The following is a 27139-nucleotide window of genomic DNA, read 5'->3' as shown; positions in this document are numbered from 1 at the left end:
CACACACACACATCTGTCATCAGTATTTGATTTAAAAGCTTTAAGCCAGTTTAGAAACAGCACATCAGTTCTGTACACACACACACACACACACTTTCTCACGCACACACTCTCTCACGCACGCACACACACACACACACACACACACAGTGACATCATCCCTCTCTCACACACAGCAGGAAAAGATCTCATGTTTTCTTCAGGGTCGTTAAAGAGAAACCTTAACGAGTTTTCATGAGTGCAGTAAAACCTCGTACAGCGCACTCTACAGGCTGATCATAACTCTACACCCCACTCTACAGGCTGATCATAACTCTACACCCCACTCTACAGGCTGAACATAACTCTACACCCCACTCTACAGGCTGATCATAACTCTACAGCACACTCTACAGGCTGAACATAACTCTACACCCCACTCTACAGGCTGATCATAACTCTACAGCGCACTCTACAGGCTGATCATAACTCTACACTGCACTCTACAGGCTGATCATAACTCTACACCCCACTCTACAGGCTGATCATAACTCTACACCCCACTCTACAGGCTGATCGTAACTCTAAACTGCACTCTACAGGCTGATCATAACTCTACAGCGCACTCTACAGGCTGATCATAACTCTACAGCGCACTCTACAGGCTGATCATAACTCTACAGCGCACTCTACAGGCTGATCATAACTCTACAGCGCACTCTACAGGCTGATCATAACTCTAAACTGCACTCTACAGGCTGATCATAACTCTACAGCGCACTCTACAGGCTGATCATAACTCTACAGCGCACTCTACAGGCTGATCATAACTCTACAGCGCACTCTACAGGCTGATCATAACTCTACACCGCACTCTACAGACTGATCATAACTCTACACTGCACTCTACAGGCTGATCATAACTCTACAGCGCACTCTACAGGCTGATCATAACTCTACACTGCACTCTACAGGCTGATCATAACTCTACAGCGCACTCTACAGACTGATCATAACTCTACACTGCACTCTACAGGCTGATCATAACTCTACAGCACACTCTACAGGCTGATCATAACTCTACACTGCACTCTACAGGCTGATCATAACTCTACAGCGCACTCTACAGGCTGATCATAACTCTACACTGCACTCTACAGGCTGATCATAACTCTACACTGCACTCTACAGGCTGATCATAACTCTACACCCCACTCTACAGGCTGATCATAACTCTACAGCACACTCTACAGGCTGATCATAACTCTACACTGCACTCTACAGGCTGATCATAACTCTACAGCGCACTCTACAGACTGATCATAACTCTACACCCCACTCTACAGGCTGATCACAACTCTACAGCGCACTCTACAGGCTGATCATAACTCTACAGTACACTCTACAGGCTGATCATAACTCTACAGGCTGATCATAACTCTACAGGCTGATCATAACTCTACAGCGCACTCTACAGACTGATCATAACTCTACAGCGCACTCTACAGGCTGATCATAACTCTACACCGCATTCTACAGGCTGATCATAACTCTACAGCACACTCTACAGGCTGATCATAACTCTACAGCGCAATCTACAGACTGATCATAACTCTACACCGCACTCTACAGGCTGATCATAACTCTACAGCACACTCTACAGGCTGATCATAACTCTACAACGCACTCTACAGGCTGATCATAACTACAGCGCACTCTACAGGCTGATCATAACTCTACAGGCTGATCATAACTCTACAGTTCTACAGTACACTCTACAGGCTGATCATAACTCTACAGTACACTCTACAGGCTGATCATAACTCTACAGGCTGATCATAACTCTACAGTTCTACAGTACACTCTACAGGCTGATCATAACTCTACAGCACACTCTACAGGCTGATCATAACTTTACAACACACTCTACAGGCTGATCATAACTCTACACTGCACTCTACATGCTGATCATAACTCTACAGCACACTCTACAGGCTGATCATAACTCTATAGCACACTTTACAGGCTGATCATAACTCTACAGCACACTCTACAGGCTGATCATAACTGTACAGTTCTACAGTACACTCTACAGGCTGATCATAACTCTACAGCGCACTCTACAGGCTGATCATAACTCTACAGCGCACTCTACAGGCTGATCATAACTCTACAGCACACTCTACAGGCTGATCATAACTCTACAGCGCACTCTACAGGCTGATCATAACTCTACAGCTCACTCTACAGGCTGATCATAACTCTACAACACACTCTACAGGCTGACCATAACTCTACAACGCACTCTACAGGCTGATCATAACTCTACAACGCACTCTACAGGCTGATCATAACTCTACAGCGCACTCTACAGGCTGATCATAACTCTACAGTACACTCTACAGGCTGATTATAACTCTACAGCTTTTAAATAATTGCATAACAAAGTAAGTCCTTTAAATAATTAGTCAGCCCATGTTAAAACCCCAGATTTATAGATTTATAAAACATCTGTAATATAACTTTAACTAAAATAACTGTGATATAGCTATTACTGTAATATATCTGTAATATAACTATAATATAACTATTACTGTGAAATATATGTAATAATAAATAAATATATAAAAATAAATAAATAAAATATCGAATATATTTGTAATATAATTGTAATATAACTATAATAACTGAAATATGGCTAATATATTTGTAAAAAAAATTGTAATATAACTGCAATTTAGCTGTGATATATCTGTAATATAACTACTACAACAGTGCTATATATGTAATACAACTAATATATCTGTAATATATCTGCAATATAACTAATATAATTGTAATATACCTGTAATATAACTATAATCTACTTGCAATATAACTAATGTGACTAATATAATTGCAATGTAACTATAATTTAGCTTTAATATATCTGACACACAACTAACATAACTTTAATAGAACTAATATATCTGTAATATATCTGTACTGTAACTGGGTGTAGTATGAGAGTTCTGTACTGGTGAGTAAAGCTGGTTCTGGTCTTGATGTTTTGGACTCCAGCGCCCCCTACCTGCTACCAGTGATAATCCCACAGTTACACACTTTACTAAAATATATTACTAAATATATAAACCTGGAGATCAGATTTACACTATCAGATCATTATTACAGATTTATAGATCATTTCTACTGCAGTGTGTGTAGTATTTCTGTTTGCAGTTTTCTTTCTCTAGTTTTGGTTAAATATATATGTAATTTTTGTGCGGTGTTTGTAGTTTTTGTGGTGTAGTTCTCTGTAATTTTTAAAGAAATCAGTTACTACTATAAATTATTTGGTGTCTTATTTGGTATCCACTATGTATTCTACTCTCAAATAAGTTCTTTGAATTAGTAACCACTTTAATTTGTATTTATCTTATGATTTATTTGGTATCCACTATGAATTCTACAGTGTCTAGTATAGAGTTTAACACACAGTGCAGACATTTCCTCAGATCATCTCTTTATTTATCAAATTCTCTTTTCTCCTCTACAAATAAAAAACAGACAGTGGTTCAGGAATCTCACGCAGCCGTGCGAGGAGACCAATCAGAACGAGTTCCTCAGTTAAATATAAAAAACAGCTTTTAAAAAGGCAAAAAGAATATTTAACATATTTACAGCATCAATCCCTCAACCAGCATTAACTCAACACATGCTTTCAGATTCATCACAACAAAACCAGGAGCTGCAGAAAAACATACAATATCAGAAGAATGAGCCCAGATTTAACTCAACTGAGTGATCAGGGTTTAATCTGTTATTAACTGTCTCAGACCATCTCCTGAAGTAGTTTAACAATCGGATTTAAATCTGGTTTAAATGTGTCTCAGACCACCTCCTGAAGTAGTTTGAGTGACTGTCTCAGACCACCTTCTAAAAAAGTAGTTTAAGCAACCAGATTTAAATCTGGTTTAAATGTGTCTCAGACCACCTCCTGAAGTAGTTTAAGCAATCGGATTTGAATCTGGTTTAAATGCGTCTCAGACCATCTGATGAAGTGGTTTGATATAATCCTGATACACAGGATATTTTAAGTGAGCAGGTGTAAACGGGGTCTTAGATCCCAAATATTAATAAAAAATATAACAAACAAAAAATAAAACAAAAGTATAAAAAAAATCAAATTTTCATTAATTATTTTAGTTTTATAATGACTGTATTATTATTATACATAAATGACATCCTTCTGATAAAGATATATTTACGGAATATATTAACTAGGACAGTAAACAAAACGTCTAAATCTAATCTGGACTGCAGGACTAGCGCGGATCAGACCGGTTCTGATCATTCGTCGATATTACAAATACAGCGACTCAAAACAGGCAATATTACAAATCAGTATTATATACAACACAAATTAACATATCGCAGTTATAGATTGTGCCCAGTTCATTCACACTCCTCTCTCTCACACACACACACACACACACACACTAATAATAAGAATGCTACCAGTATCTACTGAAGCAAAATGCTACAGAATATCTTCACTAGGTGGCGCTAGGTGTTTAGGTTTTAACTGATCAGTTTTTTTATAAATCATGATGCAGAGAAACGGCATGTTTAAGTTCATTTATAATTCTGTGGTAAACTGTACAGGACTGGGATAGTAGCATTAGCTTAGATTAATTTTTCATCGCATGTAAGTTTCACATGTGATTTAAGCAGCACTACTGAGGTAAATGCGAGATTAGAATAGCACTCCTGAAGTAAATGTACTGTGCTGTGTTGGCTTGTCGACTGGAAAGGCAACATGAAATGCCTTTAGACTATTTAATTAATTCAACTGTGAAGAAAGAGGCAAAATGTATGAAAATCTACCAAATGTTTCATTTTGTTCTGTTTTGAACAAATTTTTCTTTTTAGTGCATTTCTACAAAGAAACACTATTTTAAAGGAATGTAAACCTAAAGTCCAGCTCTAAAAGAAGAACATCTAAAGAACTTACTGGCTGAGAAACACCTGCCAAGTGAGAGCATTTTACGCAGTGTTTCTGTTATTCTGTCCATCCCTATAGTAATTCAGACTGTGTGTATGTATGTGTATATATACATATTACATATAAAAAAAACCAAACCTATATTTAACATTAGAATGATTAAAGTTTTCACACAGTAACTCTGATATTTACATCTAATTATCATCCTGACTTCATTAAATAACCGCAGTAGGACTCTGGATATAAAAAAACAAAAACAAACAAACAAACAAAATGCAAGAATGATGACTAGCATCAAACCTGTAACAAATTAAAACTAAAACAAGAAAAAAATCTGCGCTGTCTAAAACCAAAAAAACGTAACGAAAATAAACAAAAAAACATAAAAAACTAAACAAAAATAAAACACAAACCTGACAAAAACCAAGAAAATCCTAAACAAAAATAAACACAAAAGACAAACAGACAAAAAAACAAGAAAAGCTAAAAGAAAATAAACATAAAACAGATAAAAATGAGAAAAACTAAACATATTAAACAAAAATAAACAATAAAACCCACAAAAAACAAAAAAAACAAAAACATCAAAAACAAACAAAAGCAAAAATAGGGGATGATTAGCATCAACTAAAACCAACAAAAATGAAACCAACAGACAAAAACAAACAAAACTAAACAAAATATACAAAAAATAAAAGTTAAAGAAATAAAATTAAAGAAATAAAAAAAATATTATTACAAATATACAGAGAATACACACTCTCGCAGTGATCGTGTGTGTGTGTGGTGTGTGTCCAGCACTGCTCGTTAACACACACGCACACACGCGCGCGTGCAGTGTAAGAGCTCTGTCATGTGACTTTCCGATAAATTAAATATCGTTTAGATTTCTGAGCTTTTATGTTTAGGATATTTTTTGATGTTCTGAGAGTTTCTCTCTGTTCTTCCAATATTGGGTCCTAATCATTCCTCCACTCCTCCAGACCTCCATCCCATCATCCCTCACTTCCTCTCTTTCTGTCTCTTGTTCACTCTCTCTCTCTCTGTCGCCCTCTAGTGGTGTTTCTCTTTTCCCACTTCCTCTGCTTCTTGGACCTCAGTCTGACCCTGATTGGCTGATCAGAAACTCCGCCCCCCTCCTCCGCACAGGAAGCGGTTGGCGTGACGACGGCGTGGCGTGGTGTTGCCGTGTGTGGTTGGCATGGTGATGATGAGAGGGACGGGCCGGGGGCGGATCTCTGAGGGAGGGCGGGACCGCGGAGGATTTAATAGGGATGATTCTGGTGTCCATCACCTCACAATCCACCTGCATCATCAGCTCATACCCTCCCTGAGACGAGTTATACACCGACTCTATACACAGAGAGAGAGAGAGAGAGAGAGAGAGAGAGAGAGAGAGAGAGAGAGAGAGAGAGAGAGAGAGCGCAGGATATTAGCCATAACATTAAAGAACGTAAAAACGAGAACGGGTGGAAACTGAAGTTTCGTCGTGCGTGACAGAGAGAGAGGGGAGGCATATAAACAAAAGCTCTCCAGAGAAGCATTTTATTATTATTGTTCATTGTATTTCAAACAAGCTTAAAGGCCAGATATTTTATGCTTGTGGGCCGCCTATTGCCGACCCCTGTCATACTCTATTGATTTTCAAAAACACAGAATTGATTTTTAATTATTAGATTAGATGTAAAAGTTGGTGTCAGAAGTGGTTCATTTAGTGCTGTGTATAAACACTGCCCAGACGATAGCATTGTTGTACTATGCACTGCTGTTCTGACTGGATACAATAAAAGGTTTATTTTATATATTTAATTTATTAATATAATAGTGTGTTTTTTATACTTTTATACTGTGACATTCTGATTTATATATTACGATATACTTGTGTATGCCTGTATCATGATATCTATCATATTGATAAGTTCTATTCTATGCCCTATTGCCCTATTCCCCAGCCCTACTGTAAGGGGGCGGTATACGTTAGGCAGCGAGTGAACAGTCAGTCAGTTCTTGAAGTTGATGACTGGTGTTGAAGCAGGAAAAATGAAAAATGTTCTAAACAAAAACTGTGATGTTGGATTACAATCTGCATTAGTGTAATAGCTGTGGTAATTATTATCTGAGTAATAAATCAGGTTAAACTGCACCTGAACAGCCGAATAGCTTAAACATGAGAAGCATATTTAAGAGCCAGGTCGGGTCAGGACCGGATCAGGTTCTCAACACAAACAGAACCGCTTAAGAGTTCGTTTAGAACCAAGACCATTTCCTCTTGGGGGTCTCGGTCCGGTTGTTTAAATGAACCAAATATTGCTGGTGTGAACTGGAGGTTCTGTATTCTGTATTTTCTATGTTTAATGTTTTTCCTGAATCTCTGTCCTCAATCAAATTTCTGTAAAGCTGCTTTGTGAAACATCAGCTGTAAAAAGCGCTATAAAAATAAATATTTGATTTGATTTGAAAATGCCTTGGTACCAGAAAATCTGTATGTTTTTTTTCTTGTTTTACTTTGTTTTAATTTGTTACAGGTTTGATGCTAGTCATCATTCTTGCATTTCATTTTGTTTGTTTGTTTGTTTGTTTGTAAATATGCATCTGTTTTTGTTTTTGTATCAAAAGTCCTCTTGCGGTTATTTAATGACGTCAGGCTGAGAATAGATGTAAAAATATCAGAGTTGCATTAGTGTAATAGCTGTGGTAATTATTATCTGGGTAGTAAATCAGGTTAAACTGCACCTGAACAGCCGTTTAGCTCAAAAATGAGGAGTATATTTTAGAGCCGGGTTAGATCGAGACCGGATCACGTTCTCACCACAAAAAGAACTGCTTTAGGAGTTTTTTTTGGAACCGGATCGAGAATATTTCCTCTCGTGGGTCTTTGCTTGTACTCCAAGAGTACAGACAAACCAAATATTGCTTGTGTGAACTGATCACACCGCCTGTGATTATGTTTCTGTAAAGCTGCTTTGTGACAACATCAGTTGTAAAAAGTGCTATATAAATAAATATTAGATTTGATTTGAAAAAGTCTTGGTACCAGAAACCACAGAGCACCTTCAGAGATCTTGTAGAGTTCATACCTCACTGAGTCAGAACTGATTAAGGGGGTTTACGCCACATTTAACAAGTGGTTTTAATGTTATGTATCATTTGTTCAGCAGTAGCACTGATGTTCAGATAAATGGTTTTAAATTATATACTGGAAATTATTATTTTACTACTAGTTTATTAATGTTACTGTTTAAAACCTGATCTGCTGTTCATCTTTAATCATGTTAAAGGTCAAATATAATCAGAGAACAGAAACTAAAAGTGTTGAGTTAATCTTCAGTTACAGGACAGACTGGAACAGCCGGATCTGATCCGAACAAAGCAACAAGACTAAGTAAACTACAGCTTCACCACACTCTCACACTGATCTCTGTATAATACCGCATCCGCAGGATTGTCTAGTTACTGCTGTACTTTTGTGAATCAGGCAGTTTCTTTATAATAATAGGTCCTTAAATGCTCTTTCAGGTTGAATATCTTACCGTTGACGGCCATCGCTGGCATGACGAGGGACATCTTGGGCCGTGTGGTTTTATTGTGGCTTATAGCAGGAAGCAGCAGATGATCCTGTAAAAAAAAAAAAACATAAAACAAATAATTTATTAACCACAAAAATGTTTTTTTTATATCAGGGGTTTATGATCATAATTGAAACTTCTAGTCTGTTGTTCTTTTGAGAGTTGGTTGGTTGGATGTTGGGATTTTATTGCCACTTCAGCACATATTTGACTATTTGTGGCGTACACTTGTTTTTATACAGAGGGTTTAGACAATGAAACTGAAACACCTGGTTTTAGACCACAATAATTGATTGTGGTGACGGACAGTTCTGGTGGAAACAGGAGAGTTGAGGTGCACATTGAATTCTGCCGTGATTTGATCAGCCGTGGTTTTATGTTTTTTGGATACAATCCGGGTTAGCACCCGAACATCCCTTTCAGACAGCTTCCTCTTACAGCGTCCACAGTTAATCCTGTTGGATGTGGTTGGTTCTTCTTGGTGGTATGCTGGCTGACATTACCCTGGATACCGTGGCTCTTGATGCATCACAAAGACTTGCTGTCTTGGTCACAGATGCTCCAGCAAGACGTGCACCAACAATTTGTCCTCTTTTGAACTATGGTTTATCACCCATAATGTTGTGTGCATTGCAGTATTTAGAGCAGAACTGTGCTCTTACCCTGCTAATTGAACCTTCACACTCTGCTCTTACTGGTGCAATAATGTGCAATTAATGAAGATTGAACACCAGGCTGCTCCAATTTAGCCATGAAACCTAAAATCCCACTCTAAAATGATGACAGGTGTTTCAGTTTCATTGTCCAACCCCTGTATATACAGACAGATATCCATAGCATTTTTTATGGTCGATTCCAAAGCTTGAAGTCAGGATTTTGAGTCTGAGCAGATTAGGAAAACTTTTTGATGTATTCTAATGTCTCCATTGAGAGTAAATTCATTAAATGTGAAATATATTTTATTTATATAAAGTGCTCCTATGCTTACTGTAGTAAATATTACAGTGTAATATCGTACCCGTCTGAAGGACACCACGTAAAACGTGTCCTCTCTCCGGTCGATCGCGTCCAGGAAGTCGCTGTAGCTGACCTCCGGTCCGGGCAACAGCTGCAGCTGACTGATCACCAAAAAAAATAGAGATTAGAGATGTGTACGCTCTTATTAACCTATATTAGAGCAGAGGCTGATGGGAAATGTAGTGTTTCTACCTCTCGATGGAACGGTGAGCCTCGATGGGGAGATACCTGGAGAAGTTAGTCTTTTTGTGCTGTGCTTTCTGCTGGAGGAGAGAACCAGAACCATGTTTATACACCATATATATATATACAAAATATATATATATATTAAAGCCACCAATCAGTGCAACATCTCTAAGTTAGAATTGAACTAAGTAGAATCACAGTGCTTACGGAGGAAAGCAACAGATCCCTAGCACCTACTGTACTCTCTCTCTCTCTCTCTCAGACTCCGGCTGCTGATGGAGAAACAGCATAATCTACTGTACTCTCTCTCTCTCTCTCAGACTCCGGCTGCTGATGGAGAAACAGCATGATCTACTGTACTCTCTCTCTCTCTCTCTCTCTCTCTCTCTCAGACTCCGGCTGCTGATGCAGAAACAGCATGATCTACTGTACTCTCTCTCTCTCTCTCTCTCTCTCTCTCTCTCTCAGACTCTGGCTGCTGATGGAGAAACAGCATGACCTACTGTACTCTCTCTCTCTCTCAGACTCCAGCTGCTGATGCAGAAGCAGCATGATCTACTGTACTCTCTCTCTCTCTCTCTCTCTCTCTCTCAGACTCTGGCTGCTGATGGAGAAACAGCATGACCTACTGTACTCTCTCTCTCTCTCAGACTCCAGCTGCTGATGCAGAAGTAGCATGACCTACTGTACTCTCTCTCTCTCTCTCTCTCTCTCTCTCTCTCTCTCAGACTCCGGCTGCTGATAGAGAAACAGCATGATCTACTGTACTCTCTCTCTCTCTCTCTCTCTCTCTCTCTCAGACTCCGGCTGCTGATAGAGAAACAGCATAATCTACTGTACTCTCTCTCTCTCTCAGACTCTGGCTGCTGATGCAGAAACAGCATGACCTACTGTACTCTCTCTCTCTCTCTCTCTCAGACTCCGGCTGCTGATGCAGAAACAGCATGATCTACTGTACTCTCTCTCTCTCTCTCTCTCTCTCAGACTCCGGCTGCTGATGGAGAAGCAGCATGATCTACTGTACTCTCTCTCTCTCTGTCTCTCTCTCTCTCTCTCTCAGACTCCGGCTGCTGATGGAGAAACAGCATGATCTACTGTACTCTCTCTCTCTCTCTCTCTCTCTCTCTCTCTCAGACTCCGGCTGCTGATGCAGAAACAGCATGATCTACTGTACTCTCTCTCTCTCTCTCTCTCTCTCTCTCTCTCTCAGACTCCGGCTGCTGATGCAGAAACAGCATGATCTACTGTACTCTCTCTCGGATCATAGTATCAGTGTTTTAATCTTCTGTAGCTAGTCAGACTCTTTTAATAAAATAATTTTCCTTCTCAGTAATAGCCAGTACTCAGTTTTAAGTATGAATGTGATGCAGTTTAAATGCTGTAGTGTATATAGTAATATATTTAGTGGTGAAAAGGATCAGTGAGTGTGAACAGTCTGTAAGAGCTGAGTTTAGATCTGAAACTGTGTGTGTTTATGTGTGGTAGCTCTGCGGTTTCTCACCTGAGCTATTTTTGCTTTCTGAGCGATCTTCGCCTTCCCACCACCACCAGACTTCTTCCTGTCGATCTGATGACGATGCACCCAGCCACGTAGCTCATCAGCCAGCCTGAGAGAGAGAGACAGACAGAGACAGACAGAGCGAGAGAGAGAGAGAGAGAGAGAGAGAGAGATATTTAATCAAACTGATTTTTTTGGTAGTCGACTAATCTGATGATTATTTTTTCGATTAATCGATTAGTCAATGATTATTTCTGCCACGTTCACCATCTTTAAACTGTGTGAGTGCTCCATTAACCCTTTATTCTTTTACAAATTAACATTTAGTCGACAATTTAAATTTGTAGTCAACGTATTTAAATATTCGACATTGCCGATTATATCGACTAATCGTTGCATCCGTACTGTATTTTTATTATATATTTTTAATATTATTATTTTGCATGACTGGGCTTTGATATAGGGTTGTGACTTACTGTACTGTTAGGAGTACATAAAATATAAAACACACTAAGGCTTTAAATTAAAGCTTTGTTTAGTATTGGGTTTACTTTGATCCATATATATATACACAACATATGAAAAACTCAGACTTTATTATCAGAAAAACAGCTAAAAAACGAAAACAATAGACCTTAAAGAGAGATACGTCAACATATTGAACAAGGCTTCCTTTACAAACTACACATTTTAAACAGTTCCATGAACACTACGTATTTAAAAGATATATTTCTCTAAAGCTCTAACAAGATTAATATCAAATTACAATATGTTATTATTAAAGTCATTAGAGGCATTACAGTATTAAAATCAGCCACAGTTCCCTTCTTTCTCCGGTTAACAAATACATATCTAATAAGCTACAGTATTAATATATTTAAACAGAGCTATAGTATTTTCTATAAAAACACTCATACAGTAGAAGCAGAAGCATTTGACTCCACAGAGCTGCGTGTGCTTCTTTGGTGGTATTGTTCTACGTGGTGCTCTGCAGTGCCTCTAGTGTTATGGCATGGCAATGGTATGAGAGAAATACATACGGGTTCTAGTTTCCCTTCTGGTGTACTGTATGAACCAGTAACAACAAACTATATTGCCAAAAGTACATCCAGATCCTGAATCACTTCCACGGTTCCACAGGTGTTTAATAAAAGCAGCAGCTCAGCTCAGTGAACTGTCCAGTGGTGAAATTTCACTACTCACTACTAAATATTCCACAGCCAACTGTCAGTGATATTATAACACAGTGGAAGAGACTGGGAACAGTGCACAGAGTTCACCAACTTTCTCACTGCTCACCTGAGGGACTCTGAGCGGTTGAACTGTCTGCAGTCTGAGGAGGAGAAGAGCCGGTCGATGTCCTGCAGGACCAGATCTTTCACCTCACTGAACACACTGCTCACATTCCTGCAGAGAGACACCATGCTTAATCTACATACGTGTGGGTCATAAAACAGAACATTTTATGTCAGTGTTTACTGTTGTGAACTCACCTGAAGTGAAAGGTTTCTGCGCTCTCTCTCTCCATCTCTGCTCCCCTCCACCTCTCCTCTCCTCCCTCCTCCTCACTCTCTATCCTCTCCTCCATCACTCCCTCGCTCGCCCCGCCCCGCCCCGGCTCCGGACTCTTCTCATACACCAGCAGGTGTCTTCCTGTGTGAGGCCCCGCCCCTTCTTCCAGCACTGAGTCCAGCTTCCTGTCTGTGATGCTGGAGAGGGGAATTACAGCATCAGATTATTAATATGAATACACTAATATTAATGGTGTTAATGGGTTAATATTATTAATAAAGTTAAGCGTTAATGTTGGCATTAATATAGTTAATTACAGAGTATTATTAAAGTGCAGTAATACATTATAATCAATAATACAAATATTATTGAAGCTAATGTGTTTATTAGCATTAATACAATTAGAACATTATAATTAATCACATTATTTAATAATTAATAACATTAGTAATTTAAATTTGAATGTTCATGAGCAGTGGTGATGTCAGTGTAACGGTCCGCTGTGATTGGTTGAGAAGGGTGTAGGGGTGGGTACCTGACTGGAGCGAAGCTGAAGGTGATGAAGAGCAGGACCACCATCACACACACCGCTCTCTTATTATTACCAGATTCACCACCCTGTAACACACACACACACACACACACACACACACACACAGTTATTTATGCAACATTTATTACAGTTTAAATTCTAAATTTTAATCATTTCTATTGATCCATTCATCAGAAATTAAACAATTAACCCAACACTGACCATCCCACACCCAACACTATACCAGCAGTGAAGCATGGTGGCGGCGGCATCACTCTGTAGGGAGGCTGTTCTATAATGCTGTTTCTCAGTGGGGATGTATATAATGGAGCATGGAGCTTTTCTGACCCTTTTCTTTATTCAGTCTTTTTCTTTTAATTCTCTCTCTCTTTCATGTGTTCTCTCTCTTCTTTCACTCTTTTTTTTATTCTCCTGTCACTCTGTTATCTCCTTTTGGTAACTCTTCTCTCTTCTGTTTTTCTGTTTCAGGTCATCTGGTAATGTTTATGCTCCCTTTCTCTCTCTAAATACATCTCACACCTCTTTCCTTCATCTCTCGGTTTACCTTTTTCCTCCCTCTTTTCCATTTTTCTCCATCTCTCTACTCTTCTCTCTCTCTCTCTATCCATCCACCTCACACACCTCTTTCCTTCATCTCATCTTTCCCATTTTCTTCCATCTCGCTCTTCTTTCCCTGTTTTTTCTCTATCCTTTCCCTGTTTTCTTCATCTCAAACTCTTCCTCCTCTTTTCTCTTTCCTTTTTCCTTTATCTCTCTTTTCAACTTCTTTCTTTTCCTTTTTTTCCTCCATCTCTCTCTCAGTCTCTCTCCATCTCTTACTCCTTGCCTCCATCTCTTTTCTTTTTTTCCCACGTCTTCTATCTCGCTCTTCTTTCTCCCTGTATATTTCTCTCTTCCCCCTTTTTTTCGCCATCTCTCTCTCTCTTTCCCTGTTTTTCTCCATCACTCTTATCTCTCATTTTCTCTTTTTTCCCTTTTTTCTCTCCATCTCTCTTTCTCTCTTTCACATTTTCTTCACACACGGATTTTACCCTTTTTTCTCTCTGATAATAATTTATGTTGATCTCTCTTTTTCTCTCTCTCTCTCCGTACCTCTTTCCCGGCGAGTCGTAGGCGGAGCTGCTGGTTCTCTCGGCGGAGTCTCTCGTTCTCCTGCTGAGCTTCTCTGAGTTGGGTCTCCAGGTTCTGCAGGTACTCCTTCTTCTTCTTCCGGCTCTGACACGCCGACTCCCGGTTCTTTATCATCCGCTGCTGCCGCTTCAGAACCTTCATCTGAGGAGGAGGAGGAGGAACAGGGGGAGGTAGAACAGGAAGAGGAAAAGGAAGAGGAGAAATGTTAGCTGTGGTTCTCACTAACTGAAATATAAGGTGTTTTTCTGCACAATAATTAATATAAAAGCTGCTGTAAGGAGCTGCTTACTTTTATATTAGTTTTACACAGGTTTTTACTGTGCTGCATGGGTTTACATTAGCAGAGAAGATTAGAGTATAAAAATCAGCAGGAGGACAGCGTGATCTGCAGTAATGCTGAGTCAGACGGAGGAGGTTAACGGACAGGAAGAGCAGCGTAACTCTAATCTCACACAGGAACCTCCTCTAAAACTGCAGTTATCAGAAGTTCTGCAATTCAGACATTTCACTAAACCACCCCACAGATCTTACACCAGCCTGCAGACCATATTAATACAGAAATAGTTCTGTAATGATACTGAATGTTCACTCTTTACTTTTATTACAGCCCAAACTCCACCCAAACCAGCTCCTCTCTACTAAATCTACTCATAAAACTAGACTATTTTATTCTGAAAAAGGACACAACAAACCCTTTATATTTTTTTACATACTTAAACAGGGTTCATACACTTTTTAACTAATACATTTCCATGACTTTTCCAAAACTCATGGGTGTTTTTATTTTTCCAAAACTTATCCAGGCCTGGAAATTGCTGTTTTCAAATTCAATGACTTTTGGTCATGGTTTTTCATGACCGTACGAACCCTGTTAAACATCTGGGCTTTTGATGTTTGTGTGATCAATGTTGGGAGATGGAGGTAGTTTAACTGAAGAAATTACTTTTATAAATGTCCTTCAATTACTTCTAATTTCCTTTTATTCTCGAAGTGAGCTGTTTTTATTTTTTGAAGAGTGGCTCAAATAAAAACAATTTAGTCGTAAGTCGTAATATTAAAAGATTAAAGATGCAATATTCTGAAAAAATAAAAGGAAATTGGGCTGTAGTTTAAGAAGTTTGAAAGGAAAGGAGCATTTTCCGCTCAGGATCTGTTACAGGGCTGCTGTGATTATAATCAGTTATCTACATTTATAACCTTGATACAGTTAGATAACAGATGTATAAGTGATGAACGCTGTTACTCACGTCGATGTCGTTGCAGTTGCTGCCGGGCAGAGAGGATGCTGGGATGATGGGCTTGGTGTTGGTGGTGGTGGGCGGGGCCGTGGGGCTGCTGCAGTGGCTGATGCTGGGAGATACTGGTTCCATTTTAACGATAGCAGGAGCAGAACCCAAACACACCGACTGAGACAGAACCACTGCAGGAACACAGCCATGATTAGATCAACCAATCAAACAATCAACCAATAATCATTAAACATTAAATTAGAATGGGCGGGGCTAAACTGTTTACCGGGGGCGCGGCTCTGGTCGATACTGGGGACGGATACTGGGAGGCTCTGCAGGATCAGAGCTTTAGCCGGACTGGAGGACTGAGGAACGGTGGCTACACACACCGGCCGCGGCTGCAGCAACGGCTTAGTGCTGAGGATAGAGCTAGCCTTTAGCGTAGCCGCCGACGAGATCACTGTGTTAGAGATAGAGAGAGAGGGGGGTTATATATACTAATGTACTAATCACAATATTCCTTACTATTAAAATCTATATAACTATTATATATACACATATATATATACCTGTAGGTGCAGGTAGCACCGCTGTCTGAGGCTGAGGAGGGACTGTAGTGGCCACTGTAACCTCCATAGTGGCCAGAGGGGGCGACAGAACGTCTCCATACATATATGGAGGCGTGGGGGGATTCTCACCTTTCACCAGAACCTGAAACACAAATAAACATTATCCTTAAAATCATTTAATTTCCCCCAAAATCATCAGAGCTCCTTATAATCCGGTGCTCCTTATGTATGAATTCTATCAGTCAGGTATTAAGGAGCAGTAAAGACACTCCACTGAAGTACAGAGTTATACATGAGATTCAGTTTAGTTCTAAAGCACAGAGACTGGAGCAGTATTAGCATTAGCCGCTAACTGTGCTAAGTGCTAGCTCTTTCACTGCTGTTCAGAGGTGAGTATATCAGACTGTAGTCTGCATGTTTACTGTGTTAAAACATGCTACGTCAGACGACCCACTAGCTAATATCACCCTGGCTTACCAGAACACTCAGTGTAGTGCTGTGTAGTGTAGCCGCTACTGCTAATGCTGCTGCACCCAGCCTTAGTGTAAATCTGGAAATCTAAGCTTACTGTAAATAAACGAAGCGATTTACTCACCCAAATAAACAGTTTTCAGGAGAGAAATCTGTGTAGATTAACATCCAGCGCTCGTTTAACTTTAAAAGTAAAAATACTTTTTTTTTTTTTAAAGAATTACAGTTTTGTTTAGATAGCGGTAAGACCTGCTGAATTTGAACGGAAACATGGTGACACCCCTGTTCCTTACTAGTGTCGCATAATGCACCTTATAATACGGTGCGCCTTATAGTGCGAAAAATACTGTAATAAAGTCAGTGATCAGTAAGAATGTCTACCTGTAATTAAATCTATATAATATTATAATAAAAACTCAAATATATAAATGTAGGTACCTGGGGTTCAGGTAAGGAGGACATGGAGCTCTCTGAGGATGGAGAGGAGGACGGTGATGGAGGCTCCGCCTTCACCTGAAACACTGAAATACACACACTGTTAGCATCTAACACAGTAACATACTTTAAATCACACACTATACATACACACACACACACACACACACACACACACACAATATATACACACACACACACACTATACACGCATACACATGGGAAAAGTACACTCACACATGTCCACTGGGAGCGGCTGTGTTATCGTCATTTCATCTTTTATCATGGGCATGTTACCTGTACACACACACGCACACACACACACACACACACACACACCCACACACACACACACACACAGTTAGTTTATAACATTATAAAGCAGTAATGTAAAAATCATATATTATATAGATGTATTAAACACAGAGTGATCTGTTTTATAGCCAATGACAACCCAAAAAATCAGTGTATCAGAAAATTAGAATATTATATAAGACCAGTTGGTACTTTTGGCAGTGTGGGCAGTGTGCCAAATCCTGCTGGAAAATGAAATCCTCATCTCTATAAAAGTTGTCAGCAGCAGAGGGAAGCTGTAAGATATGAAGTGCTGTAAGATTTTGTGGGAAAACAAAACTGCACTGACTTTAGACTTGATAATAAAACACAGTGGATCAACACCAGCAGATGACATGCCTCTCCAAACCATCACTGATCATCAGTAAATTTTACATTTCATTTAAAAGAAATTAAGGGAGCAGAGTCTGGAGGAAGAGTGGAGAGACACACAGTCCAAACTGCTCGAGCTCTAGTGTGAAGTTTCCACCAATCAGTGATGGTTTGGAGATGCAGATTTCATTTTCCAGCAGGATTTGGCACACTGCCCACGCTGCCAAAAGTACCAATTGGTCTTATATAATATTCTAATTTTCTGAGACACTGATTTTTGGGTTTTCATTGGCTGTAAGCTTCATAATTATTAACAATAAAATAAATAAAGCTTAAAATAGATCACTCTGTGTTTAATACATCTATATAATATATATATATAGTTTCACATTTTAAACTGATTCAATGATATTCTCATTTATTTTTTGAGATGCTCTAGTATATACTGTGTTGGTGAGCACACTTTCAAAGCACATCCTTTTTTCCCAAATATTATACTGTAATAATACAACTTCTTAGAGTTTTAATAAGAAACCGGCCTCTTATCTCCAGTATAAACTGAAGAAGCTCCTCCTCCTCCACACAGGCTGGGTATAAACGGGTTCAGGAGGTAATGCTGGGAGTATTAGACCGTAACACCCACTAACAGGAAGTGTGTGTGTTGGTTTATTATTAGCTCAGAGACTAAAACACACACACACACACATATATATGCAAATCATAAACTTCACTGAGCTCCACTGAGTCTACGAGTGGGTCAACATCATAAACACATAAAACACACACCTGATCAGAACTGGGTAACTGAAGCTCTTAGATAACGGAGATAACTCTAAAACGGTCGAGCGAGCATCACCTTAAACACACACTCTCTCTCTCTCTCTCTCTCTCTCTCTCTCTCTCTCTCTCTCTCTCTATCTCTCTCTATCTTTTTACCAGATCAGAACAACTGAAGAGCAAATGTACTCAATACATCCTGAAAATAAACTGGTAATATTGGTAAATGTATTGGTAACACTCTTGTTAGCTTTCTGATATACTGAGAACTAACACTCGTAAAATTCAATTCTGTGTAACTAAAACTACCAAACAACCAAATAAAACATTGCATCATAACGATACAATAGGGATGTGTTTAAAATAAATAAATTATTAATAAAGAACAGTTTTACTGTGGAGTTAAACCGGTTTAACATTAACATAAGCTCTTCTCTGAAACTCTGATTTACCTGAGAGCAGGTTGTCTTCCAGGTGTTTCCATGGTGACGTGGGGTTGTCAGGGTCAAGGGTCAACACCAGGTCAGTATCCAGCTATAGAGAGAGAGAAAGAGAGAGAGAGAGAGAGAGAGAGAGAGAATTAGGTCAGTGTGTGGATTATTCAGTCAGAGTAGTTCAATAAAACATTATTACCCATCATATCAGACTGTACAGGGTATCATTACTGAACCTCACCTTTTACACACACACACACACACACACACACACACACACACACACACACACACACACACACACACAAGCTTTAGTAACATAGTAAAGGTGTGATATGAGTAAAGATAATCAGAGTATCTCCAGTTTGTATTAAATGATTTATAACATGATTTAATTTTCCTTAAAGAAGGACTGAAAGGAATTAGCATGTTTCTCCTTCTTGCTGCAGCTCATCCCAATTAAATCACCTCAAATCACCTTAATCTCAGTTCATCAGGTTTAGATCAGGAGATTAATGTGGAGCAATAACACTTTTATACTCTTTACTACAGAATTCAGTAGGTGTCCTTTAATCATTTTCATTTCTTTAATATTAATCTACACTGTAGAAAATACATTAAATAAAGAAACAAAGAGAAAAACACAGAATGAGAAGGTGTATCTAAACTTTTGACTGGTGCTGTATATTAGTAAGTGTGTTTGTAACAGTAGTGATCTGGTAGTGATCATGTCGTGCTCAGTCTTCACAGTATTATGTAATATTTCCCCACCCAGATCCAATTCAGCTCTGAGTAAATAACAAAACCTCGTAACTCGAGCGGAGCTGTGAGTGTGTGTGTATGAGTGTGTATACCTACCGATGTGTCGTATTTCAGCCCCCTGCTGAAGTCCCCCTCCTCACCCTCCTCCATACTCTCACACTGATACAGACAGGCATCTGAGAGACAGACAGACAGACAGACAGACAGAGAGAAAGAATCAGTTTATCTTATTTTATCAAATTAAGATTGTTTAGATGATCAGTTTTGCACATCTCTGCTGGATTTGATTTTCTCAGTCAGTTTTATGAGGTAGAATCGGGAATCTGGAATTCAGGCTTTCAGTTAACAGCTGTGCTGAACTTATCAAGAGTTAATTACTTGAATTTCTTGTCTCTTAATGTGTTTGAGAGCATCAGTTAAAGTAAAGTAGTGAAGAGGTAGAGTTGGAAGTTTTGTGATATTTTGTTTCCCAAAACTGTGTCGATTCTCAAAAATACAGTACGATACTTATCAATTATTAGCTTAGATGTAAAGATTGGTGTCAGAAGTGGTTCATAGCAGCGTTGTAGCTCCTGTCTTTAGCTCCATCCACTGTTCTGATGGGATGAAAAAAGTACATTTTACTTTATTTTTTGCGGCATTTAGCTGACGCTTTTATCCAGAGTGACTAACGGAGTTATTCTTATTACAGAGTTTGGTCAATGTAGTGTTAAATGTCTTGGACTCTTATTGGTGTAGAGCAGCATTCATTGACCCAGAACAGGAATTGCAACCCAGTCTCCCACATGATGTGGTAGTTAGCAGACTGGCAGGTAGTGGTGTTATCCACTGTGCCACACCAACCACCTGTTCTTTTATTCAGATTAAATAATTGTGCTTTTTTATAACTATTTGAAAATTGCAATATATTGCATTGTTAACAGTATTGCAATATATTGTGATATATTTAATCGAAGCCCATGCATTGTGATACAGATCGTATCTCTAAGTTTTTGCCAATACACAGTCCTAAGTGAATACAGTGAATAGTGAATATTTGAGTAATGTTCTAATCCAGATTATGAGAAGCAACAACTGCTCAACTAGGTAAAGAAAAATATGACTCCAAAAAACGAAGAAATTCAAGAACTTTAAAAGTATCCTCAATTGCAGCCACCACAAAGACCATCAAAATAATTATAATGATAGAACTGGCACTCATCTGGACCGCACCAGTAAAGGACATACAGGACAAGAAACTGCAGGTTAACAGCTCCCCAGATAAGAGCAGATAAAAGCCTTTTTACAGAGTATTTTGGTTTGTTTAACACTGTTTTAAGTTACTACAAGATTCATTATGTGTTCCTTCATAATCTGATAGATCACTTTACTATTCATTTACTATGTAGGAAAAAAAAAATCTATTTTGTAAATTTTTGTAGACTCAGATTTTGTTTGAAGAAAAAAAAAAACACTAGGGTGCAGAATATTTAATGCATGCATAAAAACTCCAAACAAACAATTATACTATTAAAGTTTCACAGTAAATAACAAAACACTCAATATATGATACTGGTATTTTTATCATATGCCCATTTATAAGACCAAAATTAATTATGATACGATATTTCAACCCCCTAATTATCAGATACAATTTGAAAAACATATATTTAAGAAAGATATTTTGGCTTCATATAATGGTTTAACAGTTAAACATATAAAGGCAGACAATTATACATATCTCTAATAAAATAATATCCGAAAAAATGAGAGCTATAACATGGCTAACAGCAAATACAAAGTACAAAAACTTATAAAATTGAACTATGAAATAAATAGTTCTGTATGTCCTATACCAAACTGTGCCCAATTAGAAACATTTATTTTTTTTTGTTTCAGTGTTATATATCAAAGTAAGTATGGGATAAATTAAAACAAATTAATGATAAAATAAATCACCTATGATCTAAAAGCGATAAAATATGGAATTTGTAAAGAAAGCCTCACTGAGTATCAAAACGAGTTGCATAGATACATACTAATAGAAAATTTTAATAGAAAATATTACAAAATATTACAAGTGGAAGTTTTTTAAACTGATCATGGTTAAACTTAAAAGAAAAAGAACTTTAAAGACAAATATTCAGACAAACTGACCTTTTAAAAAAATTAATTATATGGTTTGTATGTAATAATATTGTAAAGTTTATTATGCGTTTTTTATATGAGTTTGGATATTGTGTTGAAATTTACATTTTAATGTATATACATTAAAAAGTGAACTGTTCCACACACAGACAGGGTTAGGGGGTTATGGGTAGTGTGGACACGGACTTTGAGCTGCGACTGGCGACTATTTCCCATCAATGACAAAAAACAAACACAGAACACAGTCCTACACAGTACAACATAACTTTCTTTTAGAGCTTAAAAATAAAACATAATCGAATAACACAAACAAAATTGAAATAAATTGAGGGAGAATTAATAGATAGAACCTGTGAAATAGTTTGTATTTTTTGTAAGTAAAATCGGAATTAAAGATGAGAATAAATGATCAGAATAAAGCTCAGGTATCTGTAAGATCAGTGTAATCCCTCTGCTTTAATTTTGACGGGTTGCTGTGGAGAATAAAAGCTCAGCTCAGGGTCGTGATCTCCACCTTCTCTTCACTGAAACCTGAGAAAACAGCAGATCTACTGAAACACAAACACTGAATCAGACCCTTCAGTAACTCCTCAACACCTGCTGCTCACTGTTCACAACAGTGATGCTCTCACTATTATAATAATACACGCTATTATCTTTAAACTAAATTAAGCTACGGATTTTTAAGGCGTTTTCACATCTGTAGTTGTGAAAGTTTATATGATCCGGATCAGTTTCTCCCTCTGTTTGGTTTAGTTTCACACAGGTATAAAAACCTAAACGCAATAAAATGTGCATCAATAAACTATGTGAGCACATCGTCTACTCTAATTGGTCAGAGTTGTCAAGAAGATTCTGTTTTCCAGTGCGCATGTATCACAGATGTACACGTAGCAAAAGGAGTTAAGCAGCTGCAAGCAGTGAACGCAGCACATACTGTGCTCAGTATGTAAACAGCATGGAGCAGCAGACGGCATTTTTTCTTAATTTTTCCCGGCTAAGATCAGATTAAACTGTACCTTGTCAGCAGTTTAGCTCAAATAAGGTATGGGTACCTTCATCTACAGACAGAGAGGTACCTTTATCAACAGAAGGACAGGTATCTTTATCTACAGATGCATGGATAGATACCTTAATCTACAGACGGGCAGGTACTTTTATTTACAGACGGATGGGTACCTTCATCAACAGACAGACAAGTACCTTTATCTACAGACGGACAGGTACCTTTACCTACAGACAGACAGGTACCTTTATCTACAGACAGACAGGTACCTTTCTCTACAGAGAGACAGGTACCTTTCTCTACAGACAGACATGTACCTTTATCTACAGATGGCGAGGAACCTTAGTATATCAACAGACAGGAACTTTTATTTACAGACAGACAAGTACCTTCATCTACAGACAGGTGGACAGGTACTTTTATTTACAGACAGACAAGTACCTTCATCTACAGACAGACAAGTACCTTCATCTACAGACAGACAAGTAGCATTTGTGTATCGTATCAAATTTAAAGAACTGTATCGAAATTGAATTTCAGTATTTTAAGTAGTGCTACTAATTAACGATTAGTCGACGATTAATATTTGGAATCGATTTTATCGATTAATCGTTGCAGCCCTACACCAGAGACAGATGTCCAAACAAGAATGATCCCCACAGTAGCTAAAAAGAAAAGAAGCCTGGACCAATAGTGTTTAACCTGCATTAACATGTGAAGAGTTAATGTAACCCTGATTGTTTATAAGGATGTAGGACAGCATTTAACCCCCAACCCCACCCAACCCCACCCAGACCCCACCATTCACCCCCACCCAGACCCCACCATTCACCCCCAGGCCAGTCTGAGTGTGTTTTGGGGGCAGATGGGTGGAAACCGGGTCAAAAGGAACAATGCAGGCAGATGTGAGCTACAGTGACCAGTCACAATCTGTTACCATCTATACAGCTTTAAACGCTTAAGATCAGCAAATAAAACAGAGCAGAAATTTCCATTTAAATCATTATAAATACAAATCTGTTTAACTCGTAATCAATCATTCTACAGTTAATGTACAGTACGCTTTATAGTTTGACGATTAATTGCGAACAATCATCCTGTTTTGTTTGTCGATTTTACAGATTACCAATCTAACGATTAATGTGTATTAACTAATCATTCTGCAGTTTTTCAATAATTATTTTTTTTACTAATGTTCATCTTGTAACTGTCTTGTGGTTTGTTATCCTACAATTAATCGTGATTAATTGTTTTACAGTTTATTAGTGCTGTGACGATTAGTTGATGTATTCAATGTCGATTATAAAAAAAAAATTCGACTATAAGTGTCTCCAAAAGCGCCAAATCACAACAGAATTCACATTTATTCACTAAAGATCAGCACCGCATTTAAAGGACAACTTTCTATATATCTGAAGGGCATTTAAATCCCACGTTTAGCTGTTTCTCTCGTTTTAAACTAATAGTAAAAACATAATAATGAAAATAATTGCTGACTAATTGATTAATCAGAATTTGCAGATTAGTTGACTACCAAAATAATCAATACTTGCAGCCCTACAATTTATCCATCCTCCGGTACATTGTTCTGCTTTTAATCTGACGTTTAGCTAAGATACCCATCATTTTGTCATCCTATGATTAATTCCAATTAATCGTACCAATTTTTGCCCATCTGACAGTTTATGGTTATACAATTAATCATCAGTAAACATAATGTAGTTTATTCATTCAGTGTGTTATATGATTATGCAATTAATCGTGATTAACTTTGATGTCCTGCAGTTTGTCCAACCTATGGATTGTCTTTCAATTGTTTACCATTTTACAATTATAGTTTATTTGCTATGCAGTTTATTCGTCCAACATCACTTCTACTTTATTAGTGCAACCTCCATATTTGTGCTATGTGTTTGTTGTGATACGATTAATCATGATTATTCACCCTGCAGTGTATTCATCCTATGGCCAATTATTTTACAATATTCACCAATAAATGCCCTACAGTGTAGGATTGTGTGGTTGTTTAAAATTCTTTGATTAATCATTTTGTTGATTATCATTCTGCAATTAATTGTGACTAACATGCATCCTATTAAATAACGTGTTATGTTATTATTGTTATTGAACTAATCATTTGTAGTAAATGTCATGTAGTTTATTCATCTTTTGCTTTATTATTCTACAATTAAATCACACAATTATTGATCATATTACTATGCTTGACTTCTCTCATTCAGTTATTTATCCATAACTAATACCAGTTTAAGATTAAGGTGGACTGTAATACAATAATCATCCGTAATCGTCGTATAGTTTACCCATCTTTTGCTTGATTATTCTACGATTTATCGTTCAATTAATCGTCATATCGTTCAATTAATAGTCATTTTTAGCAATCCAGTTTATTTATACTGCAGTGTGTCCATCCTATGGTCAATTGTTTATTAGCAATTGTCTGTAATTAGCTAATTGCCCAACAGTGTAGGATTGTTTATTAGCATTTGTTTATTAGTCTACGATTAACCGTACAATTATTCGTTATTTATCGCTCTGCAGTTTATTTGTCCTTCATCCATTATTTGCCATCATCCGTCCTATGGGTAATACTTCTTATTCAGTTATTTATCCATAACTGTTACCAGTTTATGATTAAGGTGGACTGTAATACATCTAATCATAAATACATAAGTAGTTTACCCATCTTTTGCATTATTATTCTACAATTAATCGTACAATTAATGTTAATTTATCGCTCTGCAGTTCATTCATCCTGCAGTGTATCCACCCTATGGTGATTTCTTTGACAATTGTTCGTAATTAGCTAACTGCCCTACAGTGTATGACCGTGCGGTTGGTTTTAATTCTGCGATTAATCGCCTGTCTTGTAGTTTATCTATTATAATCGACCTAAATAACTCAAAGCACCGAAATTATCATCATGTTCCCACAGTATATATCAGGACCAGGCCTGCAGTGGGGGTGCAGGATGCAGTATAGAGACTCCAGGACTCGGACTCACCCCAGTCTTCGCTCGTGAGCAGATTATCGGCGAAGAATCGACTGTCCAGATCAGACAGCAGGTCGGCGGTCATGTCCACTGATGAGACCAGGTGTTTCAGGTGATTAATATCCAGGTGATGAGCTGCTATCTGCTCTAATACACACACATCAGACACAACACACACTCATACACACACTTACACACACACTAGCTACTATCTACAGCCCTGAGAGTCCCGGTCCGACCTCTAAACATCAGATTAATCCATATAGGGTCCAGAATGAATCCGAATTATTATGATTAATCGAATAATCCGCTATTTATAATGCTCCATAATGTCCGTAACGTTCACACCGCAGCTCACTCTTTCACACAAGGAAATCGATTTCCCTAAAACACAAAAAAAAAAACAGAAAGAAAAATGACGCCCCGCCCACTCCAGCATGCAGCGTCCAATCACCGCGTAAGAAAAGCTGACCGACAACACGGTAGACCAATCAAATCATGAGGCGGAGCATAATTTGACGAATCACCAGCAAATGAGTGCAAACAACGCCCAGAGGGCGGTCCCATCCGATTCTGTCTTCCAATCAAGCATCAGCATTTTCTTTACGCCGCAATTTCAGCCAATAGCGTTCCAGCATCCCCCACTCTCCTCTGATTGACACGAACGCGAGCCAATCAGGAGCTGAGGCTAGTCACGTTAATGCTAGTCAAGCAAAAACACTGCCAGAACGGCGTTAGTGCGCTTTATTATGCATAGCTTGTGTTTTAAACCGGATTAAAACTGAGATTTATGATAATTGTGAACACAGGGATTCGGAGTGAAAGGGAAATTTGGTTCTAAAAGCGATTTCTGAACGGGTTTCTAGAATCATCCGCCGCAGCTTTTACATAACAACCGTCTCTCAGCGGCGCTTCCGGTGCTGCGCCGAAAACATCCCCCCCGGAAAATCCTGCTCCCCAAGGACCCCGGGATAGGTGTCAGAGATCAGCGCCTGATATAAAAATCAATCGCTCTTGTTTCAATAAAAAACAAACAAAAAAGAAATACAATAAAACAACGTAATAACTGTTGTTGTTCAAGACTCAGACTGAAAAAAGAACATTTATTTTAAAAAGGTTAAAATTATGGTTGCAATTAATGTCAATGATACAAAAAAATAATAATAATATTTAAAAATGCATTGCAAGAACACAGTTCAAGCTATAAGAAACAAAATGTCACCAATC

At 38.1% G+C, this 27139-nt stretch overlaps 1 protein-coding gene across 3 annotated transcripts; it reads right to left on the bottom strand.

Annotated features, from left to right (window-relative positions):
* Positions 1 to 3464: 3464 nt before the first annotated feature.
* Positions 3465 to 26813, bottom strand: atf6b (activating transcription factor 6 beta). 3 transcript variants are annotated; one of them, XM_049472941.1, is made up of 17 exons: positions 25925 to 26811; positions 19866 to 19945; positions 19026 to 19107; positions 17368 to 17427; positions 17134 to 17216; positions 16225 to 16366; positions 15942 to 16115; positions 15674 to 15846; positions 14388 to 14567; positions 13278 to 13360; positions 12724 to 12939; positions 12530 to 12637; positions 11234 to 11339; positions 9739 to 9809; positions 9548 to 9647; positions 8494 to 8578; positions 3465 to 6316 (listed from the first exon to the last, which is right to left on the bottom strand). In XM_049472941.1, the coding sequence occupies exons 1-17, from the start codon at positions 25995 to 25997 to the stop codon at positions 6060 to 6062; spliced, it is 2073 nt and encodes a 690-aa protein (XP_049328898.1). In that variant the 5' UTR covers positions 25998 to 26811; the 3' UTR covers positions 3465 to 6059. The 3 variants fall into 3 exon arrangements, with proteins under 3 accessions (XP_049328898.1, XP_049328899.1, XP_049328900.1); XM_049472942.1 differs by having other exon boundaries at positions 9739 to 9806; positions 25925 to 26810; XM_049472943.1 differs by lacking the exon at positions 17368 to 17427 and having other exon boundaries at positions 25925 to 26813.
* Positions 26814 to 27139: the final 326 nt, after the last annotated feature.

Source organism: Astyanax mexicanus, unplaced genomic scaffold (genome assembly GCF_023375975.1).
Source record: "Astyanax mexicanus isolate ESR-SI-001 unplaced genomic scaffold, AstMex3_surface scaffold_31, whole genome shotgun sequence".
Classification (NCBI taxonomy): domain Eukaryota; kingdom Metazoa; phylum Chordata; class Actinopteri; order Characiformes; family Acestrorhamphidae; genus Astyanax; species Astyanax mexicanus.
Note: the sequence above shows the minus strand (reverse complement) of the source record. Positions and strands in the feature narration are given on the sequence as shown.